This window comes from Ascaphus truei, chromosome 1 (assembly GCF_040206685.1).
Source record: "Ascaphus truei isolate aAscTru1 chromosome 1, aAscTru1.hap1, whole genome shotgun sequence".
Lineage (NCBI taxonomy): Eukaryota > Metazoa > Chordata > Amphibia > Anura > Ascaphidae > Ascaphus > Ascaphus truei.
The window spans coordinates 346,627,292-346,644,813 of record NC_134483.1 but is presented as its reverse complement, the minus strand read 5'-3'; the positions used below and the strand labels follow the sequence as shown (position 1 = coordinate 346,644,813).

The window sequence follows — 17,522 nt, the reverse complement described above, 5'->3', positions numbered from 1 at the left end:
GGTGGTGAAGAGAGAGGGAGTGTGGGTGCAGGGGGTCAGTGACCCACCTGCATAGGACAGGCTACCCTGTAGGCCCCCCAGGAGTGTTCCCTGAAGACACCAAAGGTTGCTGTGCTGCAGGGACGGCCTATAGTAGTAGCGAGCATCAACCTTACTGTGTAGACCGCTAGGGACAAAGAGACAAGCGTGCGGAGCAGATTTGCTGGTGAGTCGTCTGGGACCAGACGCCTGGACATTGAGACGTAAAAAACAGACAGGATAGGGGGAGCATGGGATTAAAAAGATGTGCAATACAGACGATATACAGCTGAAAATGTCCTAATATAGTGGACAAGGGGCAAAGCTCATAAGATAATATACTTACACGGCCCTGTGTAAGCAAAAAATAAAAATAGGTATCTTTTGGGGTATGTCCTAACTCGTCCACAAGCAGGTATGGTTGAGTCAATGGAGTATAATAATATATATACTCACACGGCCCAGTGTGAGTAAAGGTGTGGGGTAGGTATCTTTGGGGTTAACTCAACCCGTCCAAAGTGATTGTAGACCGGACGTGGGAGATTGCCCTCAAGCAAGACTTCAACAGGAACTCACTTCCCGGTTGCTTACAGTCAAGCAATATCTCTCCCCGATTCCGCAGTGAAGGGGATAAGTGAGGCACGGTTTCAGTATAGGTTAAAAAAATGACATTTATTAGATGAAATCCAAGAAAAGGTGAACTCACATACACAATAATGAACCTCTGGCCTTCCCACGTAGCCCAGTATCAAGCCTCAGCAGCAAGTTGCTCCGTCCCCACGTCCGGGGTGCAGAAAGATGACACTCCTCTGCTCGGCTGCAGTTGCGGCTGTGAGAACTGGCTACGGAAGCCTCCGTGGGACAAAAACAGCTACAAGATCGAGCAACGCGTTTCGACGAGTAAACGGCTTCCTCAGGCTCATAAAATGACATAGGAAGGATCAGGTCGATTTATATAGACCCTTCTTCGTTATTAATTAATGATTGGAAAGGGCTGTTTAACACAAGCCCTTCCTTGCAATGAATAGTGCATCGCAAATTTCAATTGATTCCTACATAAGTGCCTTAAGTCTAAACTATTCGTTAGACCTCTTGTATACATAATAAGTACCTCATCCTTGATGTTTTATACAATATAAAGTGAACTCAAAAGTCCTTAACAGTTTTAAATGTAAGTTGTTACCACAAAGAGTGTACAACTCAATTGGAGCTTTGTCATTAACATAACCTTAAATACATAATTACGTTAATTAGTCCCAATCACAATTTATATACATACTAAAATAGCATTTTTATACAATCACCTATAAAATCACCTATAATATTCGAATCTTAACAGTTGCAAACTTTATACCCTAATTAAAAACCTATTGTTAAACATCCTCATATTGCATATATAAATAGCTTAAAAACGTTTTAAAAACCATTATTAAAAATTTTTCTCAATATTTGGTAAAAAATTTTTTGGCATCAATTATATCTAAAAAAAACCAAAAAAAAAACAATAAAAGATTATATCTGAAAAAATGGGAACAAGGGAACAAATGACTATTATATATAAAACTTAATTTCTCAATCATTGAATAGAACCTGTGGTATAACCAATGTGAAAACAGTAAAAACACGGTTTTAGGTTAATAATAAAGAGTGCAGTTTCCTTGATGTATTTATATGAACGCTGCAATATCTAGATCAACATTAAGACCGGTCGGGGATAAAGTTTTTAGTCGGTAAATCCAGAACTTCTCCCTTTGTCGGAAACGCCTTAGTCTGTCACCACCCCTCCAATTCTCAGTGACCAACTCTAGTCCTCTATAGAGTAATCCTGAGGGGTCCAACCATGGGTTTGAATGAAATGTAAGGGGACACTGTGAGTGGTGAGGCCTCTCCTTATGTTGCCTATGTGCTCCAGTATGCGGACCCTAAGACTTCTTGAGGTCCGGCCCACATACTGGAGGCCACACGGGCACTCAAGCATGTACAGTATACCACAAATGTTGTTCTACAGTTTATGAGTTGTTTTGTCTTAAAAGTCTCTTTGGTGACGTTAGAACAAAAATGTAGTTTATCTGTCACAGCGTGTTTACATGCTTTACATTCAAAACATTTAAAGAATCCTACCGGTTTTGGTAGCCAGTTCTTACTCTGGATTTTTGTTTCTTTCCTATAAACACTTGGAACTAGCTTATTTTTAATGTTCTCAGCTCTTTTAAAAATAACACGAGGTGCCTCTGGTAGATGGTCTCTCAATACCGTGTCTTTACACAAAACATGCCAGTGTTTTTTTTAAATATTGCTAATCTTGTAAGCTTCATCATAGTATTTTGTTATGAAGGGCACCACATAACTTGTGTTGTCCTGTTTTTGTTTAGGCACCATTAATTCATTTTTACTAAGATGCTTTTTCAATCACATCTGGTTTGTAGTGCCTTTCCTCAAATCTTGTTTTCAGAATTCCTGCCTGCTCTTTGAATACCTCCAGCTCTGTACAGTTGCGCCTGATTCGTCTAAATTGACCATATGGTATGTTGTTTAACCATCTGTGGTGGTGGCAACTGTTGTTTAACAGAAAGTTATTGGCATCAACCTCCTTGAAATAGGTTTTAGTTTTTAGGATATTGTCTTCAATGTAAATAGTTAAATCAAGGAAGTTGATGCTCTCAATGCTCCCCCTATCCTGTCTGTTTTTTACGTTTCTATAAGGGCTCTGGATTATCCCTATTCTGGGGTTGAAGCAGAAGGGATCAAAGGGTTGTCTCTTAATACCTGAAAGAGATCACATTTGTTGGTTATATTGTCGTATTGTAAGCACTTTTGATCTGAAACTCAAGGTAAGCGCCTGTTTTTTTCTTTGTTTTGTGCCTGGACATTGAGACCCAGGAGACAGACCGCTGATTCATCTGACCCTTTGCGAAGAGGTACCGGTCACCGCCGTAACCGGCAGGTACTATAACAGCAAGTGCACCAACACCGGTCAACAGGCGCTGATCCCGCCCTAGGCTAAACTTTTTATGAACATTGAGCGAGTGGTTAAAGAACTGAGCATATACCATCACATTAATACATGGACACGGTGTGTGGGGCACGTGGTGAGGGGACGGGCACGTTACTCCTGATGAGAGTGGCTGGGCCACTAAGGTTATATGTTGCATTATAGAGTGATAAGGTTAATCTGCATTATCGTTAATACAGTAAAGTTGGTTACATTACATCTGTGTTGTATGTTTCTTGCCCAGGGAAATCTCACATCACGGGGATCCTGGGTAAGTGGAGGCGCTGCGCTAAGTAAGTGTATGAGTGTTACCCCAGGCTCCCAGCTAGCGGAGGCTCAGATCTCCTGGAGCCACAGGTGTTGTACAGTTCCTTTGGGAGGGTTCAGAAAAAGGGCTACATTAGTATAAAAACAAATCCCACCTGACCTCATTTTTTAGCGGCTATGTGGTATACCTGCTACTTGTACATTCGTTTAGGAATCTATTTCTATGTATGTTGTGGATTACCGACAGTGAATTACTCATTCACCTTCCCAGCACCCGATTGATGTGCCAGGTTGTCACGGGCAAATGCTAGCTTGTTAGGGACTTCCGCTTCCTGTGTAGGGGCACTCTGGTTCCGCTGGACACCTGGCACTGAAAAGGTTACATTGCGACAGTACCAAATCAAGGGCCCTGAGGCATGGAAAGGCCTTTTAACTTCAATGGGAGTTTCCCTGCTATAGCCCAGATCGGGTTCAATGAACAACAAAGTCCCTCTTACAGAATCAACAAATGACCGATGACATACTGTAAATAAGAAACAGAATGACACACAAATAAGCGCAGACAAGGGCAAACAAAAGGTAAAGTGGCAGCTCATTGTGGGACGGAGCGTGCCTCAGGGTGGAGTGTGGTCCAGCAGCATAGCTGATGCCATTAAGGTGTGTGGGTGGGGATGTTGGAGGGTGTCAGCATGAAGTTTGGTTAAGCTGCCCAGCTGGTCCCAATAGGGTTGAGAAGGGATATTTCTGGCTGTACCTCCATGCTCTAAATCTGGCGGTCACTAACAGGACAGGTTTTACCGATATCCCTGCTTCAGCACAGGTGGCTCAATCAACGACAGCCACCTGTGCTGAAGCAGGGGTATCCTTAAAGGAGCAATCCATGCAATATCCTACGTTTGTTTTTTTAAATCGGTTCTGTAGTATTAGATAATACTGCATTTTTTTTTAAATTCAACTTTTAATGCCATTTTTAATGAGTTTTAAAATAATGAGCATCTTTTGATTTCTAAAGCAGGTTTTAACACGCCGTCCCAGTGCAAGATCTTTGCAACAGTTTCCAGTTTGTGATCACGTGTTTGCCAATATTCCCAGCAGTTTGAGCTGCAAACTGTAACAATAGATAATGTTACCTTAGTAATATAAGAATACATTGTCATTGCCATTTAGTGAGCCCTGGGATGCAGGATCTTTGCTGATCGATTACGGGAGAAAGAATCGATCGGCAGCTTAGGTAATTAGTTTTCAATAAAGGTAATCAAAGGCTGCATAAATTAAAGCAAAAAAAAAATATATATATATAAATGTTATTTTAATGTCGCTTGGATTGCCTCTTTAACACCTGACCTGTTGGTGGTCCTTGAGGACTGGAGCTGGCCACCCTTGCTCTACACAAACAATTTTATGAGTCTGAAAGCTGATCCGTGGTCCCTGAAGCATTATGCTTAAAGATGTCTTTTTTAAATTTTTTATTTATTCCTAAGAAATAAACTACTGCAAAGTCTTCGTTTCGTAAGAAATGTAACTCACGTTTTTAAGGAAATCTGACACACCAGTAACATACAACCCCCCACCCCTATTGGGATTATCTGTGCAGCTTGACCAGACTCCTTGCCGACACCCTCCTTATTTATGTCATTTTGTCATTTATATCATTCTGCTCCCCCATTGTACTGCACCGTGGAATATTTTTGCGCTACATAATAATAATTATTGTTTATAGTCGAGTAATTATAGATATTATGATGCATGAAATATCATTATTCAGTGTTATTGACTCTTCCCTTGGTCCTCAGGTCAGGCGCTTGGCTGACGATGCCTTTGCCAACATCTTCTTCTGGTTTGACTGATGAAAAGCATCTTATTTGGCGCCGTCCTCACATGGTATCCTCAAGGATATTTCAACATGACGCTATTGTGCATCTTCCTGATCTACGGGGGTGTGATTTTCTTAACAGACCTATGCAGTCAGGTAAGTGTTATTTCTTTTCTTTATCCCACCGGCCTTGTATCAGATATTTTCTAAACTATGCTCATTATTAAAGGGACTGCCAAACAATGACATCAAACACACTCAACGAAGAACAAGAATCTCAGTTTATAGCACTCAAGCCCGAAAGTAGTCCTATGAATTGGATAATGATATGATATTAAAATATAACTTTTATTAGGATAAACTATTAAAATATTTGAGGTGGGGCCAATATGGGATTGACCCAACAAATAAGGAAACTGTTCAACAAATATAAAGGGAAAAAATACTTATTGAAACCCCATAGAAGAGTGTAAATACTCAAGTCAGAGAGGTAACATTTTAGTGTATATTAATTCAGCTGCTGGTCATTAGAATCTCTAATTAGATAGATTGGGCGTCACATACAGAATGTGTAATGTGTTGCTGAATCTAGGTGTGACCTGTATTAGAATAGGTCTAATCTTTTCTTACCCACTATTAAGATTTCATTTATACCGGCTTGAAATTTATCGAGTGGTATAAATCTGATTTTGGAAGTCCTTCATGTGACGGGAGACCAGGACTCTTTCCCAGGATCAAGCACAAGACAGGACACAGATCCAATAAAGCTATATTTATTCTGGCCGGAGCCAGCAGTATCATTAACAGGGGATACAGTGGGAATCGTAGCTGTCCTAGGTGCCCGGCACCATCAAAATGGCTTACCCGGTGCAACTTAAACTCCTGTGGGGGACTCCAGGCAGCGCTATGTGCAAGTCACAGGCAGGTTTAAATCTCCCGCTTCAGAAAGGCACGCAGCCTCGAATGGAGGGACTACGGCACCGACTCGGAGAACACTGCTTACTACCTCTCCACATTAGCCTCATCAAGGTCTGTGGAATGGAGACCGGCTGCCCCTTTCCTTTTTTGTATCAATCTTTTTTATTGGCATTAACATTTACAGGAATGAGTACATACTTTTCAATAACATAAAACTGTTTAAGTGTGACTGTATTGAGTGCCTGCTAGCCAACATTGTTTTTTTTTTATTTATTTATTTTTTTAATAGTTTGGGTTGAGGGAGTGGAGGAGGGGGAGGGGTGAGGGGGGGGCTGGGAGTGGAGGCGGGTAGACAGACAGAGGGGGGGGGAGGTTGAGAGGGGGGAAGTCCCCCTTGGCTCGTCTACGTTTCCCACCTTTGGAATCAGGGTTATTCCCTTCAATAGGGTTTGCGCTTTATATCTTTATCTGAGGCCCTGGGGGGCTATCCATGGGTCCCATGTGTTCCAGAACTGTGCCATTTTTTTGTGCAGCATAGCTGTTAGTTTTTCCATAGACATTACTTCGTCCACCCGCCTTATGACTGTGTTTCTTGCAGGGGCTTTGACCTGCTTCCAGGCAGCTGCTATTGAGCACCTGGCTGCAGTCAAGATTGCAGAGACCAGTCTACTCATGGGTGGGGGTAGGTCATCAAAGGGTTTACTCAGCACCAGGGACAGTGGGTCTAGGGGGAGAGGAATTCCCGTTGTCTCATAGAGCAGCGTCTGGATCCTAACCCAGAACCTCTGAATCTCCGGACATGACCACCAAATATGGGCCATGTCTCCCTTTTGACCACATCCTCTCCAGCACAGGTCTGGGGTGCCGGGGAAGATCTGGCTCAGTCGAGCTGGGGTCAGGTACCATTGGAATAGAATTTTGTAGATATTCTCTTTTGTTACTGTGCAGATTGAGGTTTTTGCCGCCATCTCCCAGATATCCTCCCACTCCTCATTGTCAATTTGTATATTTAAGTCCGCAGACCATTTTTGCATATAGTGGTGGGTCGGGGATTCTGATGCTGACTCTATCCCCCTATATATCTCAGAGATTAGGCCTCTTTGATACCTGCCTTTACTGCATAGTGTTTCGAATCTGGTGGGTGGGGGAAATTTGGAGTTCTGCGAGAGCAGAAAATGTCTAATTTGTAGGTATTTGAATAGGTGGAGGTGTTGAGCTTGGTATTTGTCCCGTACCTCTTTAAATGTTAGAATCTCTCCATTTTTCAGCAAGTCTGCAACCAGCCTTATTCCAAGCCCCTGAAATTGGGCAAATTGCTTTTTGGAGCACGTGGGCGGGACGTTCGGGTTCCCAAAGATCGGGGTGATTTGTGAGGGGGCGGCCGCCCCTTTCCTAAGTTCCCCCTCTCCATAGAGAAACTTGGAGAACGGGCAGCGACCAATCAGAGCACAGAGCACGAGGGCTCGCCTATGTTGGCCAACCCGGGCTTGGGGTGTGACGGGGAGGCTAAGGCAAGGGAGGTGGGAATTACAAACCAGTCAATGAGGAACAGCGCCTACCTCCCCCTGTTCTCGGAGCTGGTTCGCTATCTCTTGATTAGATAAGCGCCTCTGTCTGGGCAAACAATAGCTCCCAGATAGGAGGCCTGCACACTCCCATCCTCCATTGTCTCCAATCTCCCTGTGGAACCAGCCAGACCCGGATCCCTGGGCGTGCAGGGTGCAGGCTGGTGCCCATGGGACAGACATACCCAGTTACATTAAGCACATTACAATTTTACATGTAATAAAGGTTTCACATACACATTATTAGATATATTTGGCCCGATGGGTCACAGAAGGATGAATGGACAGGGAAATCCTGCACATCCATCCAGACAGACAGAGGCAATGGCTGGGCTTAACCTTCATTATAAGAGCCTCATCGCCCCTATTGTCGCACTTCATATTAAGGTATTCAACAGCTGAGGATAGACTCATTGTTGTATCAGTGGGCAGAATATGTCACCATGTGCAGTACAGATGAATTATTGATTTTCTCGGAAGAGAAACACAGACGCTCTCTCGCCTCCAATAATAAAAAAAAAGTTCCCTGTATTTCTGCCATACTCGATGAAGAACCCTGAGAGGTTCAAAAGCTTGTAACATGAACTACTTAATGTAACATATGAACTACTTAATGTAACATATGAACTACTTAATGTAACATATGAACTACTTAATGTAACATATGAACTACTTAATGTAACATATGAACTACTTAATGTAACATATGAACTACTTAATGTAACATATGAACTACTTAATGTAACATATGAACTACTTAATGTAGCATATGAACTACTTAATGTAGCATATGAACTACTTAATGTAACATATGAACTACTTAATGGTCCAATAAAAGGTATCATGCAACCATCTCCCTCCTTTGTTACTACATGGAATAAAGGACCAACACGGTTCCCCACTCTTCTTTGCTATACCAAACCATGTAATTAACATGATAAATATTACACAGAATATAGCAGCGCTCAGTGACATAAGAGATTTCTGTGACGTGCTGCTATTGTCTGGCGCAATGATGGCAAACTTGTGTGCCCTTTCCAACATGGCAGATATCCAATCTTCTCACTGCTCTCCTTTCCCTCCTCCTGACAGAGGTTACATATGGCTACATAGTAGATGAGGTTGAAAAAAGACATGCGTCCATCAAGTTCAACCTATGCTAAATTTAGACGACAGATACTTTATCCTATATCCGTACTTACAGTATATTGATCCAGAGGAAGGCAAACATAAAACCCCAATGAAATATGATTCATAAGGGGAAAAATAAATTCCTTCCTGACTCCAAGTATTGGCAAATCAGATTACTCTTTGGATCAACATTATTCCCATGTATACTTATTTGGTATATCCCTGTATACCTTTCTTTTCTAAAAAGATGTCTAACCTTTTTTTTTGTTTTTTTTTTATAACAAATTTATTGTATCTGCCATCAGAGTCTCCATGGGTAATGAATTCTAAATGCTAACTACCCTTACTGTAAAGAACCCTTTCCTTTGTTGCTGGTGAAATCTCCTTTCCTCCAACCTTAAGGGATGGCCCCGAGTCCTTTGTACTGCCCTTGGGAAGCGCTTCCTTACAGCGCATAAGTGGCTTTCTTTGTTTGTATATGTGCCATTAAATTCTGTGTATTTAATACACCTGCAGTCCAGTTCAGTTTCACCACAGTGCACCGCCAAACAACCATCGTTTCCTGTCACTTACATCGGTTAGAGCACGCCGACATATCCACGTGGCCCGTCAACGGAGTGAGTAGCGCGGCTACTTATTATGCAGTTGCACTGATCTCATTTATATAATTGCCACCCGGGAGTTGGATTACAGTATTTCACACTCCTTAGTACAAGTGACACAGAGGTGAGTGGCAATGGGGGAGTTCACGGTTTCCCCCCAAGTACACAGTGCACCTCAACTCATGACATATCTATGCATGTCATTTTGAAAGCAGCTGACAGTCAACATCATATGCCTAATTCTCAAATACTCACTCTGTAGGAGTTAGTCTGCTTATCTACGGACACTTGGATACTCTGTATCAGCATTTTACATTGAAATACATTGAATTACAGTCATCATTATTGAAAAGCAACATTTCAAATACTTTTTGCTTACCTTTTTGTCTTGATGCATTGTTGTAGAGTTGTCTTTTCTAAGGAGAGGTGTCCAAAATTGTACTCCATATTCAAGGTGTGGTCTTACTAATGCTTTATAAAGGGGCATAATTATGTTTCAAAATGGAAGTCTCCCCAGAGCCCAGTGCAGTCTGAGGTTACCATGTTACCTTAGTAACCTAGAGATTAATAAAATTAGGATTTTTAAGCACTGAAAAATAGTCTTTTTAAAAATAGGAAATTCAAACCGAGCAAGACACTAACATTATATAGGCTTCTGGTGGTGATTGCTGCTTTAATTGAGATGTAGTGGGGCGGAACATGTTCTGTTAAATCATGAGGAGGAAGTAGAGGGATAGAATAGTATGGACATCCCCTTGGTGAGGACATAGGTTCAGAATGCATTCTGCGTCATCATACTACAGATGTACATAGAATCAAGAGCAGATGTAGTCTTCCACAATCATGCAGCAGGGGGGGGGGGGGGTTCCTTGCTTCTAAATGAGGACACACCCCGCAGTGTTAATCACTGGGGGCAGTGAGGTTAGCTACATCTATACAATTAGAAAATTAGACTGAGACACCTCTCTGGGACACCACGTCAAGGTGAACTTAATGGTCGACATACATCATTCAAAAGGTTCACTATCGCTGATCCAGTGTAAAAGTGCCTGTGGTCCCTAAGATGTGTGCACCTCTGTCTATCCAATAACACACAGGTTACAGTGGGTACAAGAAGTGTCAGGAACCTCCCACTGTGCAGGCGTACACTCAAAAGACACTGAAGAGTTTACCTGTGTGTCAAATTAGTTTCCCCAAGTCTGTTATAGTCTCCAAAATATCACATAGTATGTAATCATAGTATGTACGTAGACTATAATCATGTGGGCCAGTATATAGCTTGCAAAATGAATTTTAAAGCATCAACCTGCTGAATAACAGAGATTGTGCACCTGGGCTCTCTGAATATCTCCACGTGTATAGAAACTGGGACAGTCTTGGGTGTTTTCTACCTAACCACTGTGACATACTGTATGTTGATTTAATACCTTTGGTGCCAAATCAGTAGTTCAAGTGGTATAGAAATCAATGGCACAGTGCTTTATTGCAGTGGGCTAACCTTTTAATGGTCCATCTATCCCATCCGATGTATGCATTTTTAAATAAGACGATTTAGAATAATTTGACATAATTTCCCAGTTTCCTTTTGCAAGTGAGCTACTGGAAGGGGAAACCGGAGATACCGTGCAGTTTTAGTTCACTCTCTCTCATTTCTGTGATGCCACTTTCTTCTCTTTCAAACAAACTGCTTCCATGCCTCCATTCCTTTGAGGTTTTTTAACATTTACTTGATTGTGACGACGGTTTTTATGCGGTGACATTTTTACGGGAGGGATGTTTTTGTGTTTGTTGAAAGGGAACCAGTCACATTGCGAGGTTGTTTCACAAAATGCTTTCTTTAGAGCCTTAACCCCTTGAATACCAGAGGCGTCCGCACTGTGAAGCAGTGGGTTGCTGGCCCGACCTGGTATGTCAGGGGTTACATGTATAAATCAGGATGTCCCACTTACAAGGAGTAGAGGGCCAAACTTTTACGACCTATTTCCCTCTGTTTTGCAGTTTTTCCAATCCATACATGACCTAAGGGTCCAGTTCAACTGTAACGGCTCAAAACATTTTTTTAATAACTGGTCCGTGTAATTGGTTTCCTTAGGAAGATTCAATCACCCAGAGAGCAACTGCCTTACTTATTTCTGTCTTGTAACAAATGAATATGAATCGCTTCTCTTCAGGAACACTGGACTTAAGCATACAGTATAATGCAATTTATGTGTATCTGTTTAACTAAATGATAACACCATAACTACTGTGCAAACATTTGTACATTATTCCTACAGATTTTGCTCTCCCACATACAGTTGTAGCACCCATTTAGTGCACCTGTTAATGCATTTTTGGTTTTGCCCCTTTGTTCTGGCGTATCACGAAAAACGTATTTATCACACTGCCCACTATTTGGCGCCAATGCACAGTTTGGGAAAAAACTAAAAAAAGAAATGGCCACGAGAAGGTGCTGTGACAGTTATGCGTATGCGTTCCAGAGACGTACTGTACCTCTTCAGTTGTCAAGGCTGAGTTATAACCACACACACACGTGCTGCCAGATTAACAGCTACAGGCTTTAATAACTATTTCACCAACCTGAACATCCTTAATACATGTGGCTGTACACCTGCTTGTGAGACAACATGAAGGTGTAGTCAACAAAAACAATTAAAACCTATCTGGTGCATTGCGCAATTGGTTATCACTAAGGATGGGCACTTTCAGTTGTGCCTAAGTTTTCGTATTCGTCCTTTAAAAGTTTTGTGTTTTTCGACGTGGTTTGGGCTCAATTTTTTTTTTTTAGGGGTTTCCTTTTTTGCATTTGGTTTTGCTTAAACTTGTTTGGTTGTGGTGCTGGATTAAGTTTGATTTGGGGTTTTTATCAAATGATTGCAATAGTTTAAAATATTCAGGCGCTCGGATGACCACACTCCCCGGAATTCTTCATCCCTGGCATTAGCATGCGTCTTATTCATTAGGCTGCAATACTGCTGTTCATAGTGCAATTGCTGGAAACCTGCCATTCACATGGATGGAGGTTCTCTCGTGATCTCCCTACGATCAACAATACTGCAGTTTAAGGCTGAGATTATAGTAAGCGCGGCGCCGCAAACAAACTGCAGCAGCTGTATCGGACTGGCCATAGTGCGCGCGATGAAGAGCAACCGCGCGGCAATTTTTAGAAAATACAAATGATTTCGTTTTTTCACGCGACGGCCGCGTCACGTGAACAGTTCAGCCAATGAGGGCGAAACAGCCCGGCGACGCCTCCCCATCTCCTCGGTCCTAAGAGTACATATCGATCGGGCGACAGGCGGCGAGCGACTCCATGCACTCCTACTATAAACGCAGCTAACAAATAAGGCCATTTATGTAGCTTAGAACAGTGAAAATCCCTTTTTGTGGGGTTACTTTACTGCCATAAAAAAAACATTCATTAACTGTTCAATAAGTTTTAACGTTTTTTTAATTAATATTCGCCTAGGTTTTTTTTTTCTGCTTATTTTCATTTACTGGGCCAGAGTTGACTGAGAAAATATTATAACATACAGCCTATTATAGACTATATTTTCTATTCCGTAAGCCAAAGTTCAACTGAATGCTTAAAAAATGTAGTTTACAAGAAAATGACTATTTATTAGGACTTTATAGATTTCTTCATCAGATACGACCACAGGGGGCCTATTTGGTGTTGACATCCTATGTACAACCTGGGTTTTGCTACATCACAAAAACCACCTGTTACATCAGAGAAAGGCAAAGGGACATTTAAATTACCAAAAAGCTCGAAAATGTATTTAGATACCGTTAAATCAATAATCAAAGTGTCTTCATAAAGTCATGTTACTACGTCTGAAATTAATAATAATCTCTATATTTTTTTTAAAACCTTGGAGCAAAGTTTTTTTTGGGACGGTATTTTAGAAAGTTTTCAGCAAGTACAGTAGAAAGAGGAAAGTCTTTCTAAACTAGGTCTCTTGTTCTTAAAAGAAAGTGGAATGGTACTTTGTACATAAAACAGGTAAAAAGTAGTGGTGCTCTTGGAGCGTGGAGTTAAACGTTATTTCTACACATAAATCGTCATGTCATCACGTGACAAGCAAGGTAATCGCTTTCCTTTAATTGATGATTGTTATCCATCTTGTGAACGTGACAGGGAAAAATGCTTTCTACAGCAGCAAGTAAATTAAAATACTCATTAGCCATTCTGACATACACTGAATCACATGCCAGTTGAAGGTCAAAGGGTTATAATAGCACAGTAAAATTAAGGCTGCTATTCAATATGGCGTGAAGACATCTTTACATGGAAGTGCAAAACTTCCACAGCAGAGAGAAGACTGCTTCACAGTATATGAAAGCGGGGCCTACTGCAAGTCGAAAGACATACACACAATATTTTAGCAAGCAGGGCTGTGGAGGTTGTGCGAGATTTACACATCCATTGTAGATTTGTACTTTCCAAATTCATGTCGAACTACTTCAAGAATTTTTGTGTCAAAAAGAAAAACGGCAAACAATGCAAAACCTGTTTGAAATATTTTCATTTTTACATATTTAAGATTGTTGCAGTTTACGCCTTTTTTTTACATAGTTACAAACTGTATGGTAGGCAAAGTTACAATATGTAGTGTACAGTATGAATATCTTTATTTATATAGCGCCCACATTGCAAGCGAGACAATACAGTACAGGAAATTATAGTACAATAAGTGCAACAAACAGAATCAGACAATAGGAAATCCCTTCCTCGGAGAGCTTACAATCTAAGTGGTAACCTCACCTGGAGATAGCAGTGCAGTAGATGGCAGTGCTTGGCCACAATGTTTGGTAGAAGTGACTGTGGGTGTGGGACAGTAGCCATGTGTCCAGCTCATGAAATGCTTAATTTAGGAGGTGCGTTTTAAGGTTTGATGTTAAGGCGGGGAGAGAAGGTAATAGTTGGAATATTCGGGGTGGCTGGCGTTCCCAGACACAGGTTATGGTGTTTAAAACGGTACCAAAAACCCTCTACTACTGTATACGACCATAAAACTAAATGCCAATGAGTGTGTTTGCACGTGTTACCACAAACCTGCTCACATTCTGTACAGTGCTTAAGCTGCAGGGTTCTGGATATAGATTTACAGTACATTTGTAATAGGGTAGTTAACTTGTGATTTCCAATGGTCATTTTTTTTTAATGTATATTTTTTTAAGAGATTACCCTTGACAGTGGTGGTAAGTACCCACACTTTGTGTAGCAGTATCTCTGGAAAGCTTGATGTGACGTCCCATTTGGGTTATCATTGATTATAATACTATGCTGTGCTAGGGGGTGTCTTATAAAGCAGCAGCTCCACCTGCATGCTATTTTATTTTTTACTTACCCGGACCAAGGGGTGCCCTATAGCTCAGAGATCCCCCTCGCCCTGGGTACTGACTAAGGACTCGTACCTCGCTAAGGAAATAAGGCGTCCGTTTGAAAGTTACGGTGATAGGGGGGGGGGGGGAATCTAAATGTGCAATATGATTCTGCCCATTGACGTAGATGATACGTGTTGGGTTACGATTAGCCGTCGCAGCCAGGGGTTTCCTGTATAAAGGAAGGTATGTCACGACGGAGAGTCAATGAAACCGTAGTGTCACAAGCGCACGCTGGTCCGTCTCCTGTCACGGAAGTGGTTAAAGCACGGAGTTAGTGGAGCATGTGTCACGTTCTTCCTAGCTCACATGGCCAGAGTAAACAAGAGGTTGGTCTTGGCTGGTCGGGATAGAAGGAAGGAAATTGCCGAGTCCGAAAGGACCTTTTTTAGTTAAAAGGTTCCGAGTCTAATTTAACCGCAGCGCCAGGGATGGGCGTTCAGCCGGCTGGCGACCAAACAGCATTTTGTATGCAAATATTTAAAGATGAACACGGTTACATGTGAGGCAGGGTGTGGGGAAGGAAATGCTGAAATGTGTATGTAAGAATGGGAGCAGAAGGGTGGGGGGGGTGAAAAGGAGGAACTTCTGCAAACTGTATTGTAATCTGATAGTCAAAGCTGAGCAGAAAACCAGCTATCTAATCTCGCCTGCAAATTCCTCCTCCCTCTGCTTGGTAGAAGGAGGCAGCTTACTGTACTGTAGCTGGAGGCAGTGTCTGTGAAGCTTCACTGCAGAGCAGGGAAGGAGGGAGCCAGGTTACTTGTGTGATCCACTCCACAGCTTGAGGGTAGCCCAGGCTTCTGCTTACTATTGTACAGCCAAAAAAAAAAAAAAAAATTTGGTGAGGCTTTATGTGGGAAGCCCTGAGTAGGGAACTGATTTACATTACCCAAGCTAGCAGGCAGGCAGGCAGAGCTCCTTGTCAGCAGATGCTGCTTTGGGGTTGGTTCACATGCCAGTCACGTCCACCCTTTGGAGCAGCGAACAGCAACACTGGGGCTTCATCAAGTGATGAGAACAGACGTCAAACCGCTCTATGAATATTGATGTGGAGGCTAGTCTGCTTTCGTAGAGGAGCAGAAGGAAGCAAGATGGCTGCCCTTTAGGATTTGTTAGAAAGGAGACCAGACTGTGTTTGCTGGATTTCTGCAAGGCTGAGGGACATTTAAGAGGTCAGAGTGCTATTTTTATGCCCATCCGTTCTTCCCTATCCCTCTGTCTCTTTTTCTTATGCACACTTTTCACACTCTTGGAAGCAGATCTGCTTGTGTAACGTGCAAGAATAAAGAGGGGAGGAAAAAAAAAAACATACAGCTCCTTCTCCAACATGGCTGACAAATGTAGTTTTGGAAATAATAAATAAAAAAAAAAGATACACTTTTCTTTCATCCTTTCCTCGTGTTTGTCAGGAGTGCTGTCTGCAAACGACACGATTAAGCTCTCTTTCTGCCTACTTTAGTTGTAACGTATGGAACTGGTGAACAGCTGCATTCTTTTTCCTCTTTACTAAAATGTTTCCTGTGTATGTCTGCAAAAAAAAAAAAAATTATAATCCTGGTTGAATATTTAAAATAAGTGTTTTAATTAACAACGAGAGTGCTACATTTGGTTCAGTTTTGTGTTTTGTTTCTTCATTTCTGAAGCTTGTCTTATTTTTCTTGAGCAGATGGAAATGTTTGAGCCTAGAGACTTTTTTTGCCCTTGGTGCAACCTAACCCATTTATTTCAGAAAGGTAATTTGTTGTATGGTAACACCAGTGACAAGACCTCAGGGGCGACATATTGGTCGTACTCGCTGCTCTGCAAACGTCTTTGAGCCATACCTTGGGCATGGTTTAAGACGAGTTTGTGCCTTTGTGCTAGAGAATCAGCCTTCATTTGGAAAGCCGGTGAGTGACAGGCAGACACAAAGGCAGGCGCAGTCACAGGGGGAGAGAGAGTAGAAAGGAGACAGTTTGGGAGTTTGGGGACTGTAAAACCAGCAGCCCAAAAGGAAATGAAACCCAGTCCTTGACAAGGGAAGTGAAGATAATTCAGAATTGTCCGTTTCCCCCTTTCATTTTAATATTTGTACAGCTTTTATTTATTTTTTTAACTAATTTTGGAAGCGTATGAGCTATAATTATTCTGGCAAATCAAGCATGCAAATGAGAAATTGTTGGGGGGACAGGGGGTCCCAGTAGAAAGAAGCATCCCTAATGTAAATAAATTGGTGTTAAGGCTAGAGTTTGATTACAGTTAATCTTGAGATTACTTTAGCACGTTTCTAAATAGGAGCACAGTAGGTTGGATAAATATACACGTGATAACACTTATGCCCATTTTGAAGTTGTGAAAAGTAACGCCTGACCTTATACAGCATTAAAGCACTTCAATGATGAATTTCAGCATGTCTAGATAAGATTACCTAATGGCCCCCTGCGTCGCTGACTGCCCTGATGTGGCACAGGTTAAATGGGTAAACCTATACTGAGGTCAGGCGGTTGGATTAATTAGTCCTAAACTGAAAGGACACCCTCCTTTTTTATCTCTAAAGGTATGATAAAAAGGAATGAACCTCCATCTCTCTCAATCAGCCACCTGAGATGTAAAGTGTTCCTTCAGTGTTATTCGTTTCCCAGTGTGGCTGAGCCATATAAAAAGTGAGGTAGGACGCACAGCAAATCCATTCAGAAAACCGCTTCCTAGTCCAATCTTCCAGTTTATTGGTGTTCTTTTGCTTTCAACAAAATTTAAAAGGATCTGTATCCTGTTGCAGGCTAATGGAGACTTTCCATTTGCATCTTAATGGCTGTCTGAAATGCTGCATAAGGGGAGGGAACTAT

General features: G+C 41.8%; 1 protein-coding gene and 1 long non-coding RNA gene across 4 annotated transcripts in view; one reads left to right on the top strand and one right to left on the bottom strand.

The window, feature by feature from the left end:
- Positions 1–17,522, top strand: part of TET2 (tet methylcytosine dioxygenase 2) — a 188,574-nt gene that overhangs the window by 55,579 nt on the left and 115,473 nt on the right. For 2 of the 3 annotated variants that reach the window (XM_075608838.1, XM_075608846.1), the window contains exon 2: positions 5,071–5,246. In XM_075608838.1, coding sequence (XP_075464953.1) covers positions 5,124–5,246 — 123 coding nt within the window. In that variant the 5' untranslated portion in view covers positions 5,071–5,123. Of the gene's footprint in view, positions 1–5,070; positions 5,247–15,285; positions 15,870–17,522 lie in introns of those variants that run through there. The other variant, XM_075608854.1, reaches the window with a different exon arrangement.
- LOC142499473 (uncharacterized) overlaps positions 1–17,522 on the bottom strand; it is a 38,436-nt gene that overhangs the window by 12,287 nt on the left and 8,627 nt on the right. The window contains exon 2 of the long non-coding RNA XR_012802683.1: positions 9,686–9,863. This is a non-coding gene — a long non-coding RNA (uncharacterized LOC142499473). The remainder of the gene's footprint in view (positions 1–9,685; positions 9,864–17,522) is intronic.